This window comes from Cydia splendana, chromosome 6, assembly GCF_910591565.1.
Source record: "Cydia splendana chromosome 6, ilCydSple1.2, whole genome shotgun sequence".
NCBI classification, from domain to species: domain Eukaryota; kingdom Metazoa; phylum Arthropoda; class Insecta; order Lepidoptera; family Tortricidae; genus Cydia; species Cydia splendana.
Genome location: NC_085965.1, coordinates 10,901,244 through 10,927,556, shown reverse-complemented (window position 1 = coordinate 10,927,556; position 26,313 = coordinate 10,901,244). Strand labels below are relative to the sequence as shown.

The 26,313-nt window shown below is 37.1% G+C and overlaps 2 protein-coding genes across 2 annotated transcripts in view; one reads left to right on the top strand and one right to left on the bottom strand.

Annotated features, from left to right (window-relative positions):
* LOC134791411 (kinesin-like protein KIF19) overlaps positions 1 to 26,313 on the bottom strand; it is a 44,154-nt gene that overhangs the window by 17,061 nt on the left and 780 nt on the right. The window contains exons 2-4 of the mRNA XM_063762432.1: positions 15,263 to 15,331; positions 11,633 to 11,743; positions 8,655 to 8,840 (exon numbers count right to left, since the gene is read on the bottom strand). Of these exons, the coding sequence (XP_063618502.1) occupies positions 8,655 to 8,840; positions 11,633 to 11,743; positions 15,263 to 15,331 (366 nt within the window). The remainder of the gene's footprint in view (positions 1 to 8,654; positions 8,841 to 11,632; positions 11,744 to 15,262; positions 15,332 to 26,313) is intronic.
* The window catches only part of LOC134791407 (mitochondrial dicarboxylate carrier), a 53,286-nt gene continuing 35,078 nt past the window's right edge, over positions 8,106 to 26,313 (top strand). Inside the window, exon 1 of the mRNA XM_063762428.1 lies at positions 8,106 to 8,206. Within this exon, the coding sequence (XP_063618498.1) occupies positions 8,145 to 8,206 (62 nt within the window). The 5' untranslated portion in view covers positions 8,106 to 8,144. The remainder of the gene's footprint in view (positions 8,207 to 26,313) is intronic.

Genomic DNA, 26,313 nt, shown 5'->3' with positions numbered 1-26,313 from the left:
CTCCTACTTCATGCTACCGTCATCCGATGTCCAGACCCCCCCCCCCCTAATTTGAAATGACGTAATTTATGAATAGCCCCATAGCCCTTCTGAAGTTTTAATGGCTAATAACATTTTTTATCGCTTTCGCCTTAGAGAACCAATATAAGTGAGGCCTCACTAGGGCACAGTTGGCCACAGGGTTTGGAGTTCAAACTAAACTGGAAATACTGGAATACTTGCACACGGCAATAAGATAGTCTACCCACGTAAACGAGCATGCATGCTGCCTCGGCTATCTCCTATCTATAGTGCCTAATGTGTTTTTATAAAATCATGATATGATACTCTACCCAAGTAGCACAGATTAGCTGTATAGCAGCCGCATAATGAAGTAGGAATACGCTTGAAGCTGGAATATAAAAACTGCATAAGAGCTGTATAAGCGTCTTTTCAGCTTTTATAACTCTTAAATGGGCACAAATTAGGCAGCCTTAAGTTCACATAGCTACTTAAGAGCGTTGTAGCAGCATTTTAACGGAATTATAAGGGGTAACAGGAGTTATAAGAGGTGTATATTGGCTGGGTAAGAGACCACCAGTTACCCTTTATTCAGCTAATATGTCACATGTGCGCCCTAATACCGGGAAAGATTGACGTTGGGCTGAATAAAAGATAATTAATAACATACTTTTACACCTCTGCCTTAAAAATCTGCTATTATATTTAGTATAGTGACGACGAACGCAGAGGTGAACATATTTATATTGAAGCAAAAACGTTAAGCGCAACGACACCATAAGTCATTTTGTTAAAGTGTTTAGTTAAATGTTTGTACATGATCTTTTATATATTAATGCGAGAAATATGTTTGGGAATGCAAGTTTATTGACATTATATATATACATTATCTAAGAAAATTTCAGTGCGCCACGAAAATAATCAGTATTTATTTAAATTAATGATATAAATAAGCTATGTGTAAAAACTATTTCAGTGGTTCGGACAGAATTATGAGATAAAAAGTTAATAATACGTTATAGGAAGTACTAAACTAATGATTTAGGTTAAGAACTCAGGCACAAAACCATATTGTTACCCTTAAAAGTTGGAAAAGCAATTTCAATTTTGTAGGTTATATACAATAAAATGGCGTTCAATGTTAAAAAGCAACGTGAACCGTTAAAATTCTTATATGCAGCTGTTATATATCCCACTATAAAGTCCAAGTCGTTATTTCGATACACTAGTGAACCTCTAAACAGTTATAAGGCATCTTATGAACGTTTTAACAGCCGCTATGCAGACAGTCCCAATGGTAGTATAATAGGCTGCTTAGCGGTAAACATGTTCAGCGCTAAGCCGTATTATGCGCCACATGTGTTCGATTATACGTCTATTGGTTTCATAATAGTTCACTCGTTCTCCCTTATAATAAGTCAGCGAAATAAAAGCTGCTTTAGCGGTAAACATGTTCAGCGATAAGCTGTATTATGCGCCCCATGTGTTCCATTATACGTCTATTGGCTTCATAATAGTTCATTCGTGCTTCCTCAAAAAGTCAGAATAATAAAAGCTGCTTAGCGGTAAACATGTTCAGCTATAAGCTGTATTATGCGTCCCATGTGTTCCATTTATACGTCTATTGGCTTCATATTAGTTCACTCGTGCTCCCTTAAAAGTCAGCGTAATAAAAGCTGCTTAGCGGTAAACATGTTCAGCGATAAGCTGTATTATGCGCCACGTGTGTTCCATTATACGTCTATTGGCTTCATAATAGTTCATTCGTGCTTCCTTAAAAAGTCAGCGTAATAAAAGCTGGTTAGCGGTAAACACGTTCAGCGATAAGCTGTATTATGCGCCACATGTGTTCCATTATACGTCTATTGGCTTCATATTAGTTCACTCGTGCTCCCTTAAAAGTCAGTGTAATAAAAGCTGCTTAGTGGTAAACATGTTAAGCGACAAGCTGTATTATGTGCCACATGTGTTCCATTATACGTCTATTAGCTTCATAATAGTTCACTTGTGCTCCCTTAATAAGTCAACGTAATAAAAGTCCACAATTACCTCCTTATACAGCACATGGCGTAATTTTATCCACTAAACAGACCTTATAACGGTTAAAGCATTTGATAACCCTTAAACCTGTATAGGGTCGTAGCAAATATACCTTTATATCACTCTTTGCGTATTAATGGTAGTTTTCAGAGCCGTAATGCAGCTTTTAATCAGCCCTAAGCTATATAAATATCACTGAGATCTATTATACAGCTGTAGGACCACGAGTGTGCTCTTATAAGTGTCTTAATACGCACAGAGCGTTAGATAGAACTAAAAGTGAGTAGTTATAGAGCTATCTGTGCTACCCTGGGTATGAACTAAAGGGGGGTTAGGCAGATTAGGTACACCGATCTAATCCAACAGCCATTGGCCAAACGTATTACTTTACCTATGTTACCAATTTAAAACCAATTGGGTACTTTCCTCTACTTAAAATAAATTATTTCACACCGTGCACGAAATAAAACACCAGATCAATTAGAAAAACATAGATAGCAGTTATTTTTAAGCACAATTTCTATTTAATAAATCGGATGGAAGTATAAAAAGTAGGTGAGTTGACTGTGACGTCACTCACGTTTTCATATAAATTCCATATTAGCAAATCGTTTTGACAGTTCTTAGAAAGAAGCTGATTTGACTAGTAGGAAAGTAGCCAATTGAGCTGCGCCAGTGATTATGTCTTCGCGCTGTTGGCGTGCCAGGCGAGCTAAAGGTTAATAAATGCCGTCGTCTTACAGCGATAGCGTTGAATATTTTACAGAACATGCTTTCAGCTTTCAACGGCGTGACGTCAGCAAATAAACGGACGTCGAAGCAACTTTACACAAAAACAGTACAATATTGTTACAAGGTGAATAAGCGTAGGTAACAATTAATTACAACTCAATTTAGTTGTTTACCCAGGTACTCAACTATCATAGTAGCCGAGGTATGTATTTTTGAACATATTTATAATGTATGTAACTATATACGTCTAAAATATTTATGGCTAAAATAATCGAATTTAAACTGTTGTGAGACATACTAACATTGAATAATTTTACGGTTTAGACTCACTTGTTTTTAGTCACTCGCGCGACATGTTAAAATGTTAAAAATATATGTAATATGGCTAAAATGTAAAAAAAATCCTCAGCTACCACTCCCTAAAAGCTTTGCTCCTAGGTGCCAAAGACCCTACACAACTTAGTGTGAAATATGTAATTTGTATTGTAATTTACTATTATAATTATGACTTGAATAAATCTAAATCGACCTAAGTAATATTACTGTTTTTGAAAATACAAATTATGGGATCACCTTGATACCTATTTGTCCGAGTGCTTTAGTGCTACGGCGTAGGCCGTAGCATTGTTTTCCCACCGAGCGAATATTATGCGTAGACGCATGACTCCACTTATGTGTCACCTACGCACTGAAAGTCTAATTACAAGAACTCCTTGTAAAACGTTGGAAAAGTTTGGGGTAATTAGACGCAAGATATTATTTCTGATAATGTCCGACATAAGTTTTCTAGGCGATAAGAAAATCACAAAACAAAACCATTATAAAATAAATAAATAAATATTGGGGACATCTTACACAGATCAACGTAGCCCCAAACTAAGCAAAGCTTGTACTATGGGTGCTAGGCGACTATATACATACTTATTATATCTATATTATATAAATACATACTTATATACATAGAAAACACCCATGACTCAAACACTAATATTAGTGTTCATCACACAAATAAATACCCTTACCGGGATTCGAACCCAGGACCATCGGCTTCGCAGGCACTACTATACTATGTATACTGTATTATGTTTACTTTTTATAGAATTCGATCCTTGATTGGGTCAATTACTTAACTGGCAGTGGCTTTCCAAATACTATCTTTCTAATTCTAAGTGCCCTGAGTATAGAATCCAATTATCTAAGTAGATGAGGTCCAACCGACGGCAAGTTTTTGACCTGGGTTGACAACCAACCACGACAGTAGTTCTACCACGTAAAACATCTCTATGAAAATATTACAAAAGGAAATCCTGCATTTTTTATTGTCTTACTCATAATGAGTACCTACTGCTCCAACATTGGTTATTTTACCTTAGGTAAATGCCACACTCCACAAGTTGACATTCGCCTTTTACTTTCCTTACATCCAAATTTCATTAAAATAACAGTTAACCAAAACGAAACCCCACTGTAATAATATTTCCACCGATCGAAATTTCTGTTTATAAACCGTCGGCAATCCTCAGATGGGTTTAATGGCTATCCCGATGTCAATCAGTCAGGCCGTCGGCATTGACCTTGCGGGGGGGCATGGCATGCCGGCACTAATGGTAGCACCACCCCCACGAAACCACAGACACCCTTCAATAATAACCATCTACATACACGTGCTAACGCCACTCTCACCAAATTATAAGGACTCGACGACACGTTTACAATTAAACGCGTTGCTGTTTGCTGTAGGTATAGTTTGAGTTCAACGACATCATTTAAAAAGCTCACTTCCTACGTAGTTTTAGATAAGCGATAAATCGATACTATTGAAGCTATGGAGGCCTAGCCAAGATGCCTATCCTTTGCGCTACGACAACGAAACGCTTTCTGTCTCTGCCACTTTTACATATTATTTAGTGCCTAAAGATGGGTATTCCAATTCCACCTATCCAATTTCTTTGTCCAATGTGCATTGCGTATCACTCTCTTATTAGGCAAAATGTGAAACACAAATTGGACCAAGTAATTGGACAGGTGGAATACCACCCAGAGAAAGATAGAGTTTCGTTGTTCGTAGCGCAAACGATTGGCATCTTGGCTAAGCACCCTGATCCCTAACGTCCATCTGTGGTTTCATATAATATTGAAAAGGATTCTTAGTAGGCATGGTTAAAAAGGCGGTTATATCTACTTACCGTTCGATAATAAATATATACGGAGGTATACATAACACTATACCTTATAAAACAAAGTCCCCCGCCGCCGCGTCTGTCTGTTTGTATGTTTGTTCGCGATAAACTCTAAAATTACTGAACGGATTTTCATGCGGTTTTTAGCTATCAATAGATCGATTATTGAGGAACGTATTTAGGTATATAATTTGTTAAGATTTCACCCGTGCACATCCGAGGCGGGTCGCTAGTAACATATAAAGCAATGTTGCCTAAACAACACGACACCAAACAAAAAAATGCACAACCTATAAAAACCGTTTTTTTTTACATTCCCGCAAGAATATTACACTGTGACAAATGATTACGGCATAAGTGGACCTAAATTGACGTGGAAGGAGTTATAATGAGCACCCGTAGACGTGAAGCTTAACAGGAGTAAAAGCAAGCAAATTATACGCCCATTTTTTTATAAAATAATCGCAACACATTGTTTGGCCTGCATTTTTCATTACCGGCCTGAATGGGCCCGTTTATGCTAGAAATTGTGTATTAGCATAACATCCGGTCGGTCAAGGTCCGTCGTTATATTAGCATAAGCCACGCTTACTTTTCGAATATATTTTATTATATCACAGTGTTTATTACCACCACGGCAACGATTCCAAGGTGTAAGTAAACCGACGTGTTTCTGTACAAGTACATCCTCACATAAAACGTTTTTTTTTAATCAAAACTTTTACGAGACCACTGAATAGAAACTTATTTGCCTTTTATAGCTACTTAATAGGAAATATTTTATTATATACCTACATAATAATATTATATAATTATCACTGCATTATTTTATTTAAAAAAAACTGAGTGCATTAAGATCACTTCATTTGTTTACACTACCTAAACTAAACTTGTAACTTTTAATATGTATACCTACACCTCTTATTGTTTCATACTTATAAAAAATATTCATCCGCTTATTTTCTCCTAAATTAAAACTGTCAAAATATTATCAACAGTAAGCCAAACCGTTGGATAATGCACAGCAGCTAATTCTCAAAGCAGCAGTACCTAAAGGGGCCCACTGATTAACAGTCCGCCGGACGGTATCGGCCTGTCAGCTAGAACAAAATTTTGACAGTTCCGAACAACTGACAGGCCGATACCGGCCGGCGGACTGTTAATCAGTGGGCCCCTTAAGTAATAAGACACGAAATTAATCTTTGAATAATCTTGCCTAATACACTCGCCAAGCTATGCATTGTTTTTATTATTATAACCAGTGAACGTTAATTTTCCAGCAATTTTGGTGCAGCATTGTTGCTTAAAAGCATCTGTATGCCCTACTCTAGGTGGAATAGATAATTAGGGTTAATAACAGTAATATTCACCTTAATCAATCCTCTCCTTAGAAAAAAATTGAAGAAAATCCTTTATTTTTACTATGCTGGAAAATTAACGATCACTGATTAAGTAGGTATAACACTACAATTTTGGCAAGTGACGAATTGCTAAAATGAATTAACATACAATTTCGGTATGAATGGTAAAGCAACAATTTGCTTGCAAATAGTACAGTCGACGTTGACTTGACAGTTGGGTAACTTATTCCATTGAAATAGGAAATAGCGTACGAGCCGAATAAAAGAACCTCGCTTTTCACTTGTCAGTGAACGACCTCGGCGAAGTATCCCGTTCGCACTAATGAAAGGCGGCAGAAAACCTTTTCTATTCACCTAATATCCTGTTAAAGAACATATTGTTGGATTAAACCAGTACAATGGGAGTTTCTTAAGCGAAAAGGCGTTTTAATACAAGGTCGTTCCACTATGATTGTGTTTGAGGCGCATCATTAACGGTTAATTTTCACCTTGCACTAAATTAATATCGATTTAACATTGGTTATTAGTTATTCGGCTGCCTAAAAGGGAGGTTTTCAATTTAACGGATTTTTTATTTATATAGGTACTTACACTTACTTCGTTATAAGTTACATTTTCAGTGCATCTGACTCACATGCTGCGCGAGTACGTAGCTATTTTTTTTGCTACCAGCTACTACGAGATCATTGGTCCGATTGTTTAATTAACTTACTTAGATCTGAGTATTAAGACGTTTACGAGTAGGTATGTAATTTGTACGTACCTAAAAGTAAAATATATAACAATTGAAGGGATGTTTACAAAAACAACGTAACTAGGTACACTATTAGATACCAATGATTTTACAGGAAATCAATTAGACTATATCTCTTTAAATATTAGGCCCTTATTAGAGATACATATTTTATAGATGATTTTAATATATGGCCAATAGTTCAGGAATATACTATTTATTACACATTTTAAAACCCTTTATATAATTATGCGGTTTTTGTAATATTTTGTTAGTTATATTATGTTATTTTCCAACTGCCGGAAGCTCATTTCTCAAAATCCGTCATGCCATTTTGGCTACAGAGCGTGCCAAATACATAAAATACTACCCACATCAAACATACCTACAGCATGTCGACACGTGTAACCAAACTTTCTTAAAAAAGGCAAAAAAGAATGCCCCTTTCCTCGACAGTCGGCTAAAATTATTTTTCAATCCCGAAATTACTATCACAACAAAGTATCGTGACTGCAACTGCATTCGCTCGCATCGTAAAAATGATGCATCATAGGTATACACCGCACTAAATCATCATACATTATGCACGACACGGCACGCGGTAACTCGCTATTATTAGGACACCGTCACGCAGACCTTGGCTGGTTATACTGCCCCTGTTCGTCGCAGGAAACCAGAATAAGAGTACCTTCTAGTTATATAACAACAATTCGTTATCAGAGTTCACACTTATAATGGCACGCTTGAGGCAAATGTTGCGTTTGGTATAAGATACTATGGGAGGCCGTTGTGTTGAAAAGGCACATGTATTCACGCTTTCTTAAGCCTTTACGTGCTTTTTTTATTTGGCACAGCGGATTTATGATATTTCCATTGCCGTGCCGTCACAAGTGTCACAACGCGTCCTATAGAATGAACCAGTATAACTTTGACCTCGAATTCCGTAACAACTATGCTATGCCCTATTGGAGGAATTTATACCTCGGTTATCAATGGGAATACTGTCACTGTATTTCAGTGGTGTGTTTTAGTAATTATGGTCTGACCAAATGAGTAATGCAAATTGTTCGGTCGCGTAATCTGTTGTCACATGCGAGCATGTACCTGGGTAAATCGTGTAACAAAGTCGGAACGTTTAATGCAGCCAATGTGAAAGACCGGTAAGTGCTTGCAATTTTGCATGTTATTATTAACTCAACTCGACTCAACCCAACTAAGTAGCACTTATAGATACTGCCAGAATATTTGTTTATAGATGATCGGCAATCGGCAATTTTTGATCATTAGTTTTAACTGGTGTAACCTTTAAGAGTAGATTTTTTAACAGCGGATTTGCAATGTTATACGGATACTTATGGCACAAAAAGAGGATGTCTCAGTTATTTCCAAATTACAACAAAGATGCAATGTGAAATGCTTTTTTATGTAGAAGAAAAAGATAATCTATCCCCGCGAAATTGCCTGTACGAATACAAACCTCGTATATAGGCCGAGGGCTGGTCGCTCTCCACTATGCTGGAGAAAGGCCGATGAGCCCGGTCATGGTGTGCGTCTAGCCCGCGCCGGTCGTGCCGTACGCAAACACTGCTCGTGAACTAGTGTACGAACCTCGTAGGCCGAGGGCTGGTCGCTCTCAGCAATGCTGGTGAAGAGGTGTGCCAGTGCGCGCGACATGAGCCCCGTCATGGTGTGCGTCTTGCCAGCGCCAGTCGCGCCGTACGCGAACACTGCACCCGCGAACCCCTGCAACGCGCCGCCTACTAGTGGCGCGCATACTGCCTCGTACACTTCCTCCTGAAAGCGAACCATGTGTAAGAATCTACTTACAACTAAATACCAAATACTTGAAGTTAGATGAATAATCTGACAAATGAATCCGTATTATTAGGAGATCCCACATATATGGTCGACCTTCACCAATCTGTCTGACGGATGAAACTATGAAAATATGAAAGAAATTATGTTCCAGAACATAAATAAATAGGGTTGCCTAAAGAAATATGGTCAATTTTTGATAAATTTTTGAAAAAAAAATTATTTGCAAAGTTTCACCGATTTGTCTGACGAACGAAATAAGTTTCAATGGAAAGTATACAACTTGTACAACATAAATTAACTAGGTTGCCTATCTTTTTCCGGTCACTATTATGTGGTTGCCATGTTTAAAGAGGTGATTTTATATCGATAATTGCACTCATCTGTCTGACGCTTGAATTATACATCAAAATGATGGTAATTTTATTGCAAATACAATGGTATAAGGTTGCCTGCGAAAATCTGGTCACAAATAAGGGTTGCCAGGCTTTTAATTAAAATAAGAAGGGAAGACTTTTAGCGATAACTCATAAACGGCTTAACTAATCAAGTTTGTTTTAATTTTATTTGATTGATTTTTTTAATCACTATTTTCATATTTTTTTTCATATTTTTTGGACAGATGGTTCAAAAGTTAGAAGGAAAAACCTTTTTTCTTCTTTCTAAACGATTATTTCCGAAATGATTCACTTTATCAAGAAATATTGTTTAAAGACCCCTATTTATTTTGAAAGGCCTATCCAACGACACCCCACACTATAAGGTTGAAACGATAAAAAAATTGTCACACACATTTTGTTTCTTTCAAAGCGATTATTTCCTAAAATATTCACTTAATCAAAATATGTTTTCTAAAAAACCGTATTTATTTCAAAAGACCTATCCAACGACATGTCACACTCTAGGGTTGAAGCAAAAAAAATGGTCACATACATTTTTTTCTTTTTTTTTTCGTTTGATACCTATGTTGTAAGATGTCATTTGATATGAGTTTTAAAATAAATAGGGTTCTTCAAAAAAACATTTTTTGATAAAGTGAATATTTTAGGAAATAATCGCCTCGAAAGAAACAAAATGTACGTGAGGATTTTTTTTTTCGTGTCAACCCTATGGTGTGGGATGTTGTTGGAAAGGTCTTTCAAAATGAATAGAGGTTTTAGATGAACATTTTTTGATAAAGTGAATATTTTCGGAAATAATCGCTTTGAAAGAAACAAAATGTGTGTGACAACTTTTTTATCGTTTCAACCTTATAGTGTGGGGTGTCGTTGGATAGGCCTTTCAAAATAAATAGGGGTCTTTAAACAACATTTCTTGATAAAGTGAATCATTTCGGATATAATCGTTTAGAAAGAAAAAAAAAAGGTTTTTCCTTCTAACTTTTGAACCATCTGTCCAAAAAATATGGAAAAAATCATGAAAATAGTGCTTAAAAAACTCAATCAAATAAAATTAAAACAAACTTGATCAGTTAAGCCGTTTATGAGTTATCGCTAAAAGTCATCCCTTCTAATTTTAATTAAAAGCCTGGCAACCCTTATTTGTGACCGGATTTTCGCAGGCAACCCTATACCATTGTATTTGCAATAAAATTACCATCATTTTGATGTATAATTCAAGCGTCAGACAGATGAGTGCAATTATCGATATAAAATCACCTATTTAAACACGGCAACCACATAATAGTGACCGGAAAAAGATAGGCAACCTAGTTGATTTATATTGTACAAGTTGTATACTTTCCATTGAAACTTATTTCGTTCGTCAGACAAATCGGTTGAATTTGCCGAAAAAAATTTTTTTTCAAAAATTTATTAAAAATAGCCTTGACCATATTTCTTTAGGCAACCCTATTTATTTATGTTCTGGAACATATTTTCTTTCATATTTTCATAGTTTCATCCGTCAGACAGATTGGTGAAGGTCGACCATATGTGGGATCTCCTACTATATACAAATATTTCAATTATTGACATTCAAAAGGCTAAATAAAATAGTACCTTCCACCTTAACATGGAATATGTATATAATTACCTACCTAAACCAGAAACATTCTATGAACTGATTTTTAACAATTCCTCGATAACGTGGCTAATCTAAATCGATTATTGTGATTGATAGTGGCTAATAATATGATAATAGGATTCAAATATGTTACCCGCCCTTATTTTGTTGTTCCAAAATCAATATGTAGGTACCTAATACTTAGTATCCAACGGTACTTACAACTATTAGGTAGAGGTTTATTGTACAAGTGGTGGAATGTAAACGTGTACTTATCGAGTTTTTATATACTATACTATACACAGACACTAAAGTCCCTGCTAAAAAAGTATTGCTTAATAATAGCGTTGTGAAGACTAACTCTTGACAAGAATAACTAAGAAAAAAAACATGCCTCGAATTTTACAGCTCAAGTAGATGTCGCTGTCAGTACATTATTATGCGGTATCTCTGAGTAACAAAAATTGACGATCGACAATTCAGTTACCACAAAACATATTATGCGGCTCCATATTGTGCCATCTAGGTTGGCTATAAGAGGCACGATTTTTCTTAGACTTTAGTAGTAGTAGTAGTAGTAAATTCTTTATTGTACAAAAAGACATAAGTATTAAAAATAACATACAATTAGTAAGAAGTACAAAGGCGAACTTATCCCTTTGAGGGATCTCTTCCAGTTAACCTTTGACTTTGACTTTACACCTCTTCCACAATCAATACATATTTGCTGCTACTAAACTACCATGAGTCTTAGTTATGACACTTACTTGTGTGCTGTCTTCACTGAAAACCCTGTCGTAGACGTAATGCTTGTCGTTGACTCGTCGTTGGCGGAGGACATCTCGCCGGCTGTCCGACTCCTCCTCCAACACCAACATCTGTTCACATTACGACCAAGATTAACTTATGTTATACGTAGGTATATGAATTGACCTAAGAGACGCATGGACATAACGTCACTAAAACAAAACTGTGATTGACGACTAGTCTGGCCTAGTCACTTAGGCCATACGTTCCCGCGTACACCGGGCATTGTTCCCGTTTGCTTGGTGTCCCGCGCACAGGAGCAAAATATGTATTTATTTTATTAATAAAACGCCGATTTACACGCATAAAGAAATGAAATAATAAGTATTGATTTATTGAACTAGATATTTGTTAGTTATGCCCATTGATATTCTAACATTCACCTTGGTCGGGATCTAGATAAACAGTTGGTCTGACCATCATTCAAGTAAAATTGAATCACGCAGTGCAGTACGATTAAATCAAATGGAATTTTAATGTTCTACCACTCCGCAGTAATTACAGCTGCCTTATTCTAGAATCTGGTGTATCAAAATGATATTTAAAACGCATTGCTTCGAGCAGGCATAGCGTTCGTACAGGCATAATCAAGTCTGGATCTATATAATTGATATTATATTGACCTCGAATTTTCGTTTCTGAACCAACCCTTGGCTTTTGTTCGTAAACGTTTCATCATGTTTAAGTCTCACGTACCGGGCTGCATTCACACGTGTCAAGGTATTCGACATCGATTTTGATAGCTAGTGACATGGCCGTGATATAACATTACTAACATTAATAATTTCTCCGGTGACATCGAACTAGAGGGCAATTCGACTAGTCACGTTGTCAGAACACTATGCCCTGTGTGTTATAATTACAGCACATTAATTTGTATAACTGGTATAAATTTATGAGATGTGGGCATAAAGGAGATGGGTAACATCACTAACTGTCACCACAACTAATCGCAATAGGCCCCACGACATTGCCATGTAGGTACCATGTTACAATGTTGTAAAAATCGAATACAGTCCTAGAATAGTAAATGCCATTTTAGGTTTAATTGGAATTCTGCTGTATCGGGCGGTTGGTCTAAATAACTAGAGGTTTTATGATGTTTAACGCTGTACTTTTTGTAGGCCTTACCTACCTTCTAAATAATATAGGTGGTTCTTAATCAAGTTTGAAATACTTACCTACATATTTCAAACTTGATTAATAAGATTTCGCTGAAGCAAAAGATGTGTGGTGATTTTAAAACAAATTCGTTTCGATCTCAGAGCGTTCTTTGTTTTAATTATGAATATGCCCCTAGACTTTATTAATGGTAATACCTACCTACTTTATTTTAAAAGAGACAGTGGACAAAAGAGACTGTTCAATAAATACATTTGGACTGAATTATAATACCTACTTAAACCCATATACATACCTACAAGTGTCATCAGCTCAGCGTGAAATTCCAAATAAGGGGCCTTTTGTATGTAAATGTGCATGTAAATATACGTGAATAAATTAAGTTTGGTTCATTATTTACGTAGGTAGGTTACCTAGTACATGTTTTATATTGCAGTAGTTGCAACGACTACTATCAATCATATACTATCCTAACTAACGAAATTACATCTTATAGCTTTAAAAAATGTGACCTACTTGGTCTCTGGCTATCAACAGTTATTACGTGACTGGGTCAAATTATAATTGTTAGCGACTATTTAACGCGGTGCCCGCGGTGGTATACTAATTTAAGTCTCGGAGTAATTAACAATGGAGCCGCCATTAACAGGCGTTCCCCTCTGTCGAAAATAGGCGGCCAATGGTCAACAACTTGTCAACCATATGTATGGACTGACGTTTATCTGACATGACGTACCTATACATTTGATGTGCCCCTCCCCCGCAAAAAACGGCAGACTATTTTGTACCGACGATTTTAGACATGGCGTCTCCGTTGGTTATATCCTCTAAGAATTTAAGTACTTAATTCTCCATTTTAAATTCCACCGACAAAATTATAAGAGCGCCATCTGGTAGGTACTTAGTTAAAATCTATCTAAGACCCATGGTATAATAATATACTCCGCCTGGTACTCTCTTCCCGTCTTTTCTAGGTCATCTAACTGACACAAGCCTACGTCATCATGCGACAGCGCTATATGATAATATGCGATAGCGCTATATATAGCGGCCATGTTATTGTAACGTAGGCCTGTGTCACTCTGGGAAGAGAAGACCATGTTTTATTAGACTATGCTAAGACCCATCGCTGACGTACAAATATGACATAAATCAAAATGACAGATAAGGACAAACCGTTGCTTATCATGAATAGTGGCACAACTCAAAATGAAATGCTATTGCATTTAATATTCTATCTTTTACTAGCAAGATTTAAAATCGAACGGCATTTCATTTTGTTTTATACCACTATTCATGATAAGCGTCGAAACGATTATTAGCTAATTGAGGTTTGTATCGCGTTTATGAATAAGGGGGTTAGTAGGTCTAGGTACCTAATCATTACTTACAGATTTTTTTCTTATTTTTAAAGAATTCTATTTCCTTTTCTTTTAGTATTGTGTTTTTTTATAGGTGTACTATTAAACATCACAATATACAATTTCGAATGTGCCAATTAGGTACACGCCAATTATCATAATTGTCCATGAATAACATCTAAATTATGATAATTTGCACGCGAAAATAAAGGCTTAACTATTGTGCTCTTACTTATTACTTAGAAATAAGATGATAAGTAAGTAATACCCACTATTCCACTAATTACTCATAGCTTTATAAGTAATTAATTGCCATTAATTTGAGTACTTGTGGCCAAACCTGTACTGTAGCTAGGTATATATTAGGTACTACATTCAATGGCGTGACTAGGGTTGCCAACTTTTTTTTGGTGGAATATAGTATTTTCCAGAATAAGGCATCAAAAATATAGTACATTTAAAAAAAATACAGTAGTACTTTTAGATAAAATACTAAACATGAGTGTAATATACGTTTAATCGGAAATATAATATTTTAGCGTACTATATATTTTTCCAAAAGTATATAGTACAGAGAGCCAAAATATAGTACACTACTATATAATATAGTACGGTTGGCAACCCTAGGCGTGACGCTGGCTGCCAGTGCAGTGCCTGTAGCGTGCATTTTCGTTAGTATAGCTATAGGTACATACTTGACTTAGCTAGCTCAAATATGTAGTCAGTAAATGGTATATAATAGTTTTGACTTTGAAACTTCTCTTACATAACTTTAAGCCGTGACGTGAGCAGATACCTAGGTTAACTATCGGTCAAACAGACAAACATAGATGCATGTTTCAGAATGCATTGGTTTGTTGTTTGTATTAATGGGGTTTAATGCGCATTATTTACTAACAGCTAACAACAACATTGGACATAGAATTAGAGACATGGCCGGGAAAAGTACAAAATTATTTCCATTCGTCTTAGTGGTGTGAAATGAATGCACTCCGAACAGTCCAAACTTGGTTCAAACACTGTCATGGCCCACCGAATATTTGCTAAAAGCGTCTTAACTCCGTAATAATAAGGTTTAAAGTAAAATATAAAGGGAACTAAGCTTACCTTATCGCTGACCACGTGAACGATGCGGGGACCTTCATCTGGGCGCAGCGGTCGCACGCGTACCGCCACCTGCAGGTCAAGGTGGTTAGTTATCTGATAACTAGGGCGGAACTTTATCTTGACAAGAATGCAGTGACAGTGACACATAAAATGACCACTGACAGACCTTATGTCGTTGTACTAAGGATATAGATCAGTTAACAGTATCGTCAATGATGGATGATGAAGGAGTGATTGTAAGTTGACAGTCTTCAGTATGCGATCATCTTTTCGGCTGCCGTTTGTGAAGGTTTTATTGAATGTAGGTACCGAACTTTGTCGAGAACTACATATAGCAGCAAAATGTGTAGGTACAGTTTGCGTAGCGGCACTCAAAGTTTTAATGCAACAACGGTCAAAGCTAATTATAAATTGTAAGTGAAAACAAACACAGTTTTTGAATCGTTAGAGCAGTAGATACCGTCCGTATAGCACAGAATAAGTAATAGTATTATGATCCTATAGTTAGAACCAATGCACTTAAATAGGCACCTGTTGCAAGTAGGGTTGCCAACCGTACTATATAATATAGTATTGTACTATATTTCGGCCTTGCGTACTATATATTTTTAGGATACTATATAGTACGCAAAAATACTATATTTCGATGGGTCCTTACGCTGTGCTTTTTTTTTTCATAAATATGAAATAAGTTCTTAAACTGAACAAGCTCGAGTGTTGCATGCTTGAACGTGAACCTACATGTCAATGTTACTGTCAAGAGTGTTATGTCAAAAGTGACACTATCAGTGTCACTGTCACGTCCTCATGTACAGCGCTCAGCCAACTGTCAACGGTTTTTTCATCTTGTGATGTGAAGTTTCAGAAGTTTGTAACTTTGCATCGACGAAATAAATTGAAATAATATTTCAAACTACTTAAGAAATGGATGACCAAAATGATAATCTGATAATGATCAAAGTAATAAGGATTATAATAGGAACAATGGGTCGGCCTAGAGCAAAGGGGGTGCAAAAAAAGACCAATAGTGCAAAATGTATAGGTATCGTAGAAAAATTTCAATCAAAACGCTAAAATAAGCATGTTATGTAGGAAAAACTTTTCTCTAAAATCGAAAATGGCCAAGATATTTGACCCGAAAGTTGGGAAAAGTCTAGGACTTGGAAAATTTCGATGGATGATGTGTCATTATAACACTTATTTTTTTAATGTGTTATCGTAGAGAATACGCTAAAGTAAGCATGTTTTGTAGGAAAAACTCTTCTTTAAGTCAAAAATGGCCGAGATATTTGACCCGAAAGTTGGGATATTAACACGAAAGTTGCTGTGTAATGTGTGTAATTACGTTTTTTGGGTTGTTGAGAAAAAATACCTCGAAGCTTTGCTCTCGCCTTAGTCTTCTAACCTAATCATATCCAAGTCGGCTCTGCCCAGGAAGGTCTTGCTCGCTCGTTTCGCTCGCTCGTTGACACTTCCTTCAAATACTAAAATATAAAGTCTAACAATTCGGGCATTTTTGATTTAAAAGAAAAGTTTTTCCTACAAAACATGCTTATTTTAGCGTATTCTCTAGAATAACACAACAAAAAAAAAGGTGTTATGATGACACAACATCCATCGTAATTTTTAATGTCCTAGATTTTTCTCAACTTCCGGGTTAAATATCTCGGCCATTTTTGATTTTAGAGAAAAGTTTCAAATAAAAGATTCTTATTTTAACGTAGGTACGATAACGTCATGAAAAATAGGTGTCGTAATAACATCACTCGCATGAATTTTTTTCTAAGTAATGCAACCCCTTTGCTTTAGTCCAACCCATGATTTTACACACGCCTACTGGCACGCGCGAGATTTGGCATACTTTTCATTTGTTTTATACTATCTCCTTGGCTGTACTATATTTTCTTTCAGTGTACTATATATTTTATATGTAATTTTGCATAATACTATATTTCACTAAAAAAAAGTTGGCAACCCTAATTGCAAGGGATCCTATCTCATCGCATAATAATTGATTGTCATAATGTAATGTTACGCATAAATCTCTTTTCGCATATTTTTTCTCCAGCTGAAACAGAAAGTATTTTCGAAAATATTTTGCATAGGTTCTGTAGAACAGGGTAGGTTAGGTTAGGTTTGTGTTATAATTTTTCAGAGTTGTTAATATTTCCAGCACAATAACAATTATGCGAAATTAGTGTTATGCGTAACATTACATTAGGACAATCAATTATTATGCGACCCAATATGGACCCCTATTGCAACTATAGGTATAACATATTGGCATTATTGCCTATACCCTAAACTAAGCATTTTCGTTACAAACCAGGAAAACCGTGATGTCAGGTCTAGTGCTAGGATAAGTAATTAGGTATATAGTTTTTAAGAAATTATTGTGGTCCCATCGAACCGGGTCATTGACCTTTTATTCGCGGCGCGGTTAATGTAAATAAATACGTACCTATTTAGTGTGTTTTTTCAAAATGGCGACGCATAAAACAAATGATATTCGGTTTAATATAGAATGCGACTGGTTGCAATCATCTTTTAATATGATGAAATCTGAAATTAGTTCTAGTATTTTAGCGGCGAGATTACGAAAGTTGGAATCTCATTTCGATAGATTGACTGTGGCGTATGAGAGTTTACTTGAAAGTCTCGAGGTGGAAACCGATGGTGAAAAAATCAAGGACTATAGGGCTCGCTATAATAATGCTGAGTTGCACTATAATAATTTAGATGCAATGTCCTTGGAAAAACCGAACTTGGAGGTCGCAGCGGCCGTGCCTTCAGCACAACGCCCACGTCTTCCACAAATCCATCTTCAGCAATTTGATGGCGATATATTTACTTGGTCCGGGTTTATGAGTCTTTACACCTCGTTGGTAAAGTCCAGGACGGATATTTCAAAAACTGAAAAATTGCATTATTTAGTTTCAAACTTATGCAATGAACCGAAGTCATTAATTCAACATTTGCCTATGACAGATGCTTCGCTAGATATAGCGCTGGAAATTTTGAAGTCGCGGTATGACAATAAACGGTTGCTCGCGGATAGTCATATTTCGCGTATTTTGAATCTAATGCCTGTTAAAAAACAAAACGCATTACGGACACAAATATTGAATCCTTTGCTTGAGTCGACACGAGCCCTTAAGGCTTTGGGTTTCCCTACAGACCACTGGAGCTTCATATTACTCCATATAACTCTTACGAAGTTATCTATTGATATTAAATCTCGGTTTGAACAAATTTATGGAGGCGTGAAGAAGATTCCTACATTCGAAAACCTAGTTGAATTCCTACAAAATGAATGTCAACTTATTGACACTGCCAATACGTCAGATATAATCGCACATAAAACGGGGAAAAGCGTAAATGTTATTGAACAACGCGTAAACCATGATCATTCGATTCCTAGCTTGCGGTGCGCTTTTTGTTCTGTGTCGGGGCACGTTATAACAGATTGTTATAAGTTTAAAAATAGTACGCCCACTGATCGCAAAAATTGGGTACGAAATAATAACCGCTGTTTTCGTTGTTTTGGAAACCATTCAGCGGCAACTTGTAACCAATACATTCCTTGTGCACGATGCGGGAATATTGGACATAATTATTTAATTTGTGTGATGGAAATGAGCACACGTGACCCTGTTGAACAATATAATCGGCGTGTACGAAATGAGCGAACCACGAATGCGGCTGTACTAAGTTCTAATGCCACCGCCACGGCGGCCGACTGTACGCGTGCTTGTACTTGTATGTCCGCGCGCTCTGATGCGCCAGCGACATCTATTGACAACGCGGAATAGCAATTAGTTACGAGTAATGTTTCTTCGACGCCCGCTTTGGTTGAAAATGTGATTTTACCAACTGTTATCGTTAGTGTATTATCAAAAAATGCAGAATTTATTAAGACTCGGGCTCTTTTAGATTTAGGTTCTCAAACTACAGTAGTGCGGAGCGATTTTGTTGAAACTTTAGGGCTAAAGAAACATTACTCTTTTACCTCGCTATCGGGTGTCGGTGACAAAGCTAGTAATAGTAAGCATATAGTGACTCTTACTTTTCGGTCGGAACGTAAGGAAAACGTTATTTTATCGGTAAATGCGGTGGTTTTACGGTCGCCAACGGCGTACATTGCTACTCGGCTCGGTTTATCTAATGAATATTTTTCGGATTTCGGTTATGAACACATGTCTAGGGTGGACATTATATTCGGTTGTGACATACTCGGTGAAATAATTGAAGGAAATAAAATCATTATTCGGAAGGGTGGTCCATATGCTATTGATACAATATTTGATTTGGCGGTTTTCGGTCCATTGCGTGGTATTAATCGGGAGATACCACGTAGTGTGGAATATTTTTCGGGTGTTTCTTTGATCGACACGGTCGAGCGGTTTTGGAAAACGGAAGAGCCTCCTAAGGTCTCTATAAAAGATCCTATGGATGTGAATTGTGAGAATTTGTTTGCAACTACAGTCACTCGGGGGACTGATGGTAAATATGTTGTTCGTTTACCGTTAATACCTAATCATGCGGAGTTGGGTGACTCGAAACCAAATGCGATTCGTCGGTTTATAGCTGTAGAAAAGCGTATGAAATCGCAGCCGATTTTCAAAGAAAAGTATAAACAATTTATGGACGAATATCTAGAACTTGGTCATATGAAACTTTCACACTTTGATGTGGACTCTGGGCAGGAATATTTCATTTTGCCTCATCATGGAATTTTCAAGAAATCTGGGGACACTGAAAAGATTCGTGTTGTTTTTGATGGAAGTGCGAAAACAACAACTGGTGTTAGTTTAAATGATTGTTTACATTCAGGGGAAAAATTGCAAAATGACATAACTACAATAATTTTAAATTTTCGGCTGCCCTTGATTGTTTTTACTACTGATGTAAAAATGATGTTTCGAATGACATGGATTCATCCTGAAGATCGAAGATACCAGCTAATTCTTTGGAGACGGAACGAAACGGAGCCTGTTCAATTTTTTGAACTAACTACTAATACCTACGGGCTAAAGTCAAGTCCTTTCGTATCGATTAGATGTCTTCACCAGCTGGCTGCAGACGAAAAGGAGCGGTTTCCGAATGCTGCCAGGCTTCTATTAGCTAATACATATGTAGACGATATAAACGGAGGGGCGGACTCCATTCAGGAAGCTGAAATGCTTATGAATGAGCTAACCGCGATCATGCGAACTGCTGGCTATGAATTGCGAAAATGGGCATCTAACGAACCTCGCTTATTGGCTGGATTTCCCACGGATCATTGTGAAGTTCCTCGTTCTTTTGACAATGACGACAGTCCTGGATTTATTAAGGTCTTAGGTATTCAATGGAATCCATCAACGGACACATTTACCTATAGAGTAAATCTACCTGACGAGCAAGCTACGCCTACTAGGCGCAGTATTCTTTCGTCGTTGGCAAAATTATTTGACCCACTCGGATGGATTAGTCCGGTAGTCTTCAGGGTGAAATTATTATTACAGGAGCTAGTGAGTGATGGAGCTAAACGAGTAGACTGGGATTCACCGGCACCTAGCCACATAGTCGACAAGTGGAATAACATTCTCTCAGACTTACTCAACTTAAAGAAACTGGTTATTCCTAGATGTTTGAAGTTAAAAAGCGAAGTGTCATACTCTTTGCACGGTTTTTGTGATGGATCGTCTGTCGGTTATGCAGCTGCGGTATACTTGCGAACAGAATGTTCTGACGGAGAAGTCACTGTTCGGCTGGTTATTTCAAAAACAAGAATTTCTCCACTTAAAACGAAATTGACGATACCACAGGCGGAATTAAGTGCCGCAACTTTGCTGGCTAAATTACTGTCTCACGTATATTTAGCACTATGTGAGCTGTCACTTACAATCACGGAAATTATCGGTTGGTGTGATAGCACGATAACTTTAGCTTGGCTGAGTATTTCACCCCATAAATTGGATGTATTTCAAGGTAATAGAGTTTCCCAGATAAATGAGCTCAATTTACCAGTTTCTTGGTTTTACATCAATAGTGATTTAAATTGTGCAGATGTTGCATCTCGTGGTTGTACAGCTGCCCAATTGCTTGAACATCCTTTGTGGTGGAGTCCAAAGTGGTTACATAGGTCTCGAGAATATTGGCCTAACCAAACCAAGCCAGATTTACCTGAGAACTTGCCAGGATTACGTTCGAAATGTGTGTCTAATAGTCTAGCTTTAGATGACTTTGATTTAATCGATCAGTATAGCTCGTTTGAAAAATTAGTCAACGTGACAGCGCTTTTGTTTCGATTTATGAATAACTGTCGTGGTAATAAAAATGTTAACAGAAATGTGTCTGTATCGGAACGTCGTTTTGCACTGTCTCGTTTGTTCCTGATGATTCAAAAGAAACATTTCTGTAGTCACATTGAAGATTTATCTGCTGGGAAACCTATTCGAGACTCGTTACGGAAACTTAACTTATTTGTCGACGGACAGGGTTTAATTCGAGTTGGAGGACGTCTTTGTCATTCAGAACTTCCTTATTCGGCCAGACATCCCATTTTACTTCCCGGAAAAGACAAACTCACATTTCTTTTAGTGGAACATTATCATAAAGTATATTGTCACGTAGGTGCTGACACTTTAGCTTCAATTCTAAGTCGGAATTATTGGATATTATCAATGCGATTTGTAACTAAAAATGTGACATTTAAATGCATTCCATGCTTTAAAACGGCGCCTCGACACCAACAGCCATTTATGGCAGACTTACCTGCAGATCGGGTTCGATGTTGTCGAGTATTCGAAGGAGTAGGGACGGATTTTGCAGGCCCAATCCTCATGAAGAGCAGTAGTTTAAGAAATGCCCGCATTCAAAAGTGTTATTTGTGCATCTTCGTTTGTTTGTCAACAAAGGCGGTACATTTGGAAATAGTTTCTCAACTTTCAGTTGAAGCATTTGTCGCTGCTTTTACTAGATTTGTTTCTCGAAGGGGGTTACCTTCATTGATTCGCTCTGATTGTGGTACAAATTACGTCGGGACTAACAAACATTTAAAAGAGTTATTCATTTACTTAAAGAATCACCACGACGAGTTAGAACGTGAATTAATCAAAACCCAAATTACATGGCTGTTCAACCCTCCCAGTAGCCCAAATATGGGTGGATTGTTTGAAGCTGCTGTTAAATCCGCTAAAACACACATGTATCGTGTACTCGGTGATCAACGGCTTACGTTCGAGCAATTAACGACATTTTTTACTAAGGTCGAAGCGGTGATGAATTCAAGGCCTTTGTGTCCTCTCAGTTCGGATCCGACAGACTTGGAAGTTTTAACTCCTGGTCATTTCATCATCGGTCAACCACTGGTAGCTCTACCGGAATATCCATTTGAATTAACGAATATAGGGCGTTTGTCGCAATTTCAACAAATTCAAAAACTGACACAACATTTTTGGACTCGGTTTCGCAATGAATATCTTCATACTCTACAACAGCGTCCTAAATGGACTTTACGTACGAAATCTCCGGAAATTAATGATTTAGTCTTAATAAAGGAAGATAACTATCCACCTTTACAGTGGAAACGTGGCCGCATTATTAGATTATTGCCAGGAAAAGACGGAATCAATCGTGTAGCTGAATTGAGGGTTCAAAACGGTTCTTTACTCCGGCCTGTTTCAAAACTCTGTGTATTGCCTTTGATGGATAGTTGCTAACCAAGACCTAGCTTGGTTCGGGGGGGAGAATATGTGCAAGCATTATTCATTCTCTCAAATTTTAAATCCATTGCCTGTGTTGTGGCATGGCAACACCATGATGCACTGCGCAGTCGCGGAATAGACCAAGCATTCAAATGGACCAATGAGAGCAGTCTTGGTTCTCGGTTGAAAAGATGTCGGGTTATGAAAGTTTTTCTCGGTTCATAAAACTATAATTTACATAGAATTGTGTGATAAGTGAACTCGTTTGACAATAAAAGGATTTGTAAGATAACTTTAAGTGTGTGTGCATAAAGATCTACGCTGGGCCCGGTCGAAACATTGAAATTTGTGTGTAAATCAACCAGTGCATATAGCCGCCGTTGCCAGACTCATCAAAGAGGTATGTGGATTCATTTTTGGTGGTTTGTGTAATGCTAGTACAATAAAACGTTTAACCTATGGTTTACAGTTAGTAATTATAACATCGAAGGCAAAAATACGTAACATATTGGATAAATATTATTCATAGTTTTTATCCCTATTCACCCCGCCACCTCTATTCACCCCGGTTGACGGCATTTACATCAAAACCACGCAGAGCAGATATATCTGTTCGGCCATCTGTTCTTGATAATAATCTTGATAATAATTGTTATGTTCATGTTATTATGTAACATCAAATAACATGACTATTTATTTATCGTGATATCTTGACTTGACAGTGAAGTCATAGGTATGTTGTACTAGCTGTTGTAGCGTGGACTACTTTTCCGCGTTACTTTTCTTGCATTCTAATAATATGCTCTTATACAACGATTCAAGTCCCGCACTTAAAAAAATATTTGACCTCCATACAAACTTTCATCCCCTTTTTCACCACCTTAAGGGATGAATTTAGACAAACGCTGAAATTTTATCTTCTCTTTTAATGAAATATTTTTTTACGAAATTAATATTCCTAGCTCAAAATAAAATTTGAACCCTATACAAATTTTCAACCCCTTTTAACCCTTTTAAGGAATGAATTTTTAAAAACGCTGAAATTACTCTTCTTGTTTTCTAATAATATGCCCTTATACAAAGATTCAAGTTCCGCACTCACAAAATATTTGATCTCCATACAAACTTTCAACCCCTTTCTCACCACCTTGGCGGATGAATTTTCAAAAATGCTTAAATTCGTTTTCATGGTTTTTTACTTTCATCTCCTTTTTAACCCCCTTAGGGGTTGAATTTCCAAAACCGTTGCAATTACTTTTTTTTTGTAATCGGCTATTTATGCCTTTCTAAGAAGTTTCAAAGCATTTGTAATGGATTCAAACTTTCAACCCCTTTTTGACCCTGTTAGGGGATGAAATTTACAAAAAGCTGAAATTACTTTTCCTGTCTTCTAATAATAACCCCAAATACAAAGATTTCCCGCGCTCGAAAAAATGTTTGATATCCATACAAATTTTCAACCCCTTTTTCACCACCTTAGGAGATGAATTTTCAAAAACGCTGAAATTAGTTTTCTTGTATTTTAATAATATATCTTTTTACGAAGTTACAAATTTCTAGCTTTTGTAGTTTCGGCTCTGCGTTGATGAATCAGTCAGTCAGTCAGTCAGTCAGTCAGGACACTTGCATTTATATATATAGAAGATGTGTACGAGTACCTATTTACAAAATAAAGAATGGGTGTTTACCTACAGTAGGTATTACTCGTAAACACCCACACATCGTGTTTGGGCGTAGAGGTGATTTACCTGTTTATTTGAAATAGGTAAGTACCTAATAATACTCTTTATTATACTAATTCGTAGTAAAAGTCATCTTGCTTTTACAACGCTTGCTAATGGATGAGGTCATTTGGCTCACTTGATTTTTATCTGTTATCACTTACTTATCACCTCTTTGTCGTTTTTATCAAACATATTCCCAATATAGAATGTTTACCAGAACATCCAAGGGTTTATTGAGGCTTCAGTGGGTGTATGTAAAATGACGGTAAACAACCTACCTAGTGCCTACCTACCTACTTAGTAATCTACTGACCTGCTGACTCTACTGCTAGACCGCCACCTAAAGGCCTGTCTCCATATTGCGCGGCAAACTATCGAACATTGGCTCGCGAGCCAACACGGTATCCATTGCGTGCGGCTGCCTCGCGAGCCAATGTTCGATAGTTTGCCGCGCAATATGGAGACAGGCCTTAATAGTAGCTGCTGCTTTATTTAACGAGTCTAATTCTTCACAGGACCTGCAGTGACAGAGTGTGGCAGTGCCACCATAAACGTCAAATTTAAAAGGATCCTTTGAAAATATGACGTTCATAGAGACCCACACTTTATCACATGTCACATCAAAGTTTGTGCAGAGTTAGCCAAGTCGGACGTTTTAATTTTAACTAACAGAACGTCATGTCTTACTCGATTATAAGTAGAGCATCCCTCTACATATATGAACGTAGATTCTTATATTTTCTACAGTTGTTTATATGCAGGTACATTAGGTGAAAAATTAGTATAGCACAGCAGCTTCAAATTTTTCCTAGGGCTACCAGCCGGCCGTCCAGCACAGTCGACGCTATATGGTGTCCGCTTTAACATCTTTACCATCACCGTGCAATAGGTACATTTAAAACATGCTTGGTAGATATATATGTAGTAATTATATACTTTTTCTCACTGCACCCACATTCGAGAATTTCTGCATGTTTTGCCCTATGGTTGACTGGTAGAGAATGCCTTAAGCCTTAAGGATTAAGTCCACCATTTGTACTTATTTTTTATTGTGCAAAAAGTTTAAATAATAAAACAAATATAATAATATATGTATAAGTATGTAAGTACTCAAACCACTATGAATGGACCACATTCTGACCGTTGTTCCAAGCTGCACATCTGCGGAGCCTTTTAAATCTATACGTCTTTATTGACAGTGCAATTGAGTCGATCGGTCACCCCGTGGAACAAGGACAGCTGTGTTTGTTTAGAATGTGTTTGCATAGATATTATAATGTAGATATACTTAGTATAGTATTAATAGTTGCCTTAAACCTTATTTTAAGGCACGGTAGCGGTAGTGGTATTGCTACAAAAAATATTAGGTGCCAATGGCTGGTACTTTTCAGTGCCAATCATTAGGTACTTTACCCTCGAATAATTGCTATTCCACTTTAGCAGCTCGAACAAGGGTGCTTTGATACTTAAATACACAATTTTGCTGCGAGCGTAACACAAAATGACTCCGACTTTGAACAGATTCCGATGGGACTGGCACAGCGACTGGGCAATTGGACTTGGCTTAGGACTAGAGCTGGTGTCTGCGAACGCGAAGTCTAGCGAGAATGCGAAAGCTAGCTAAAGCAAATTAGGC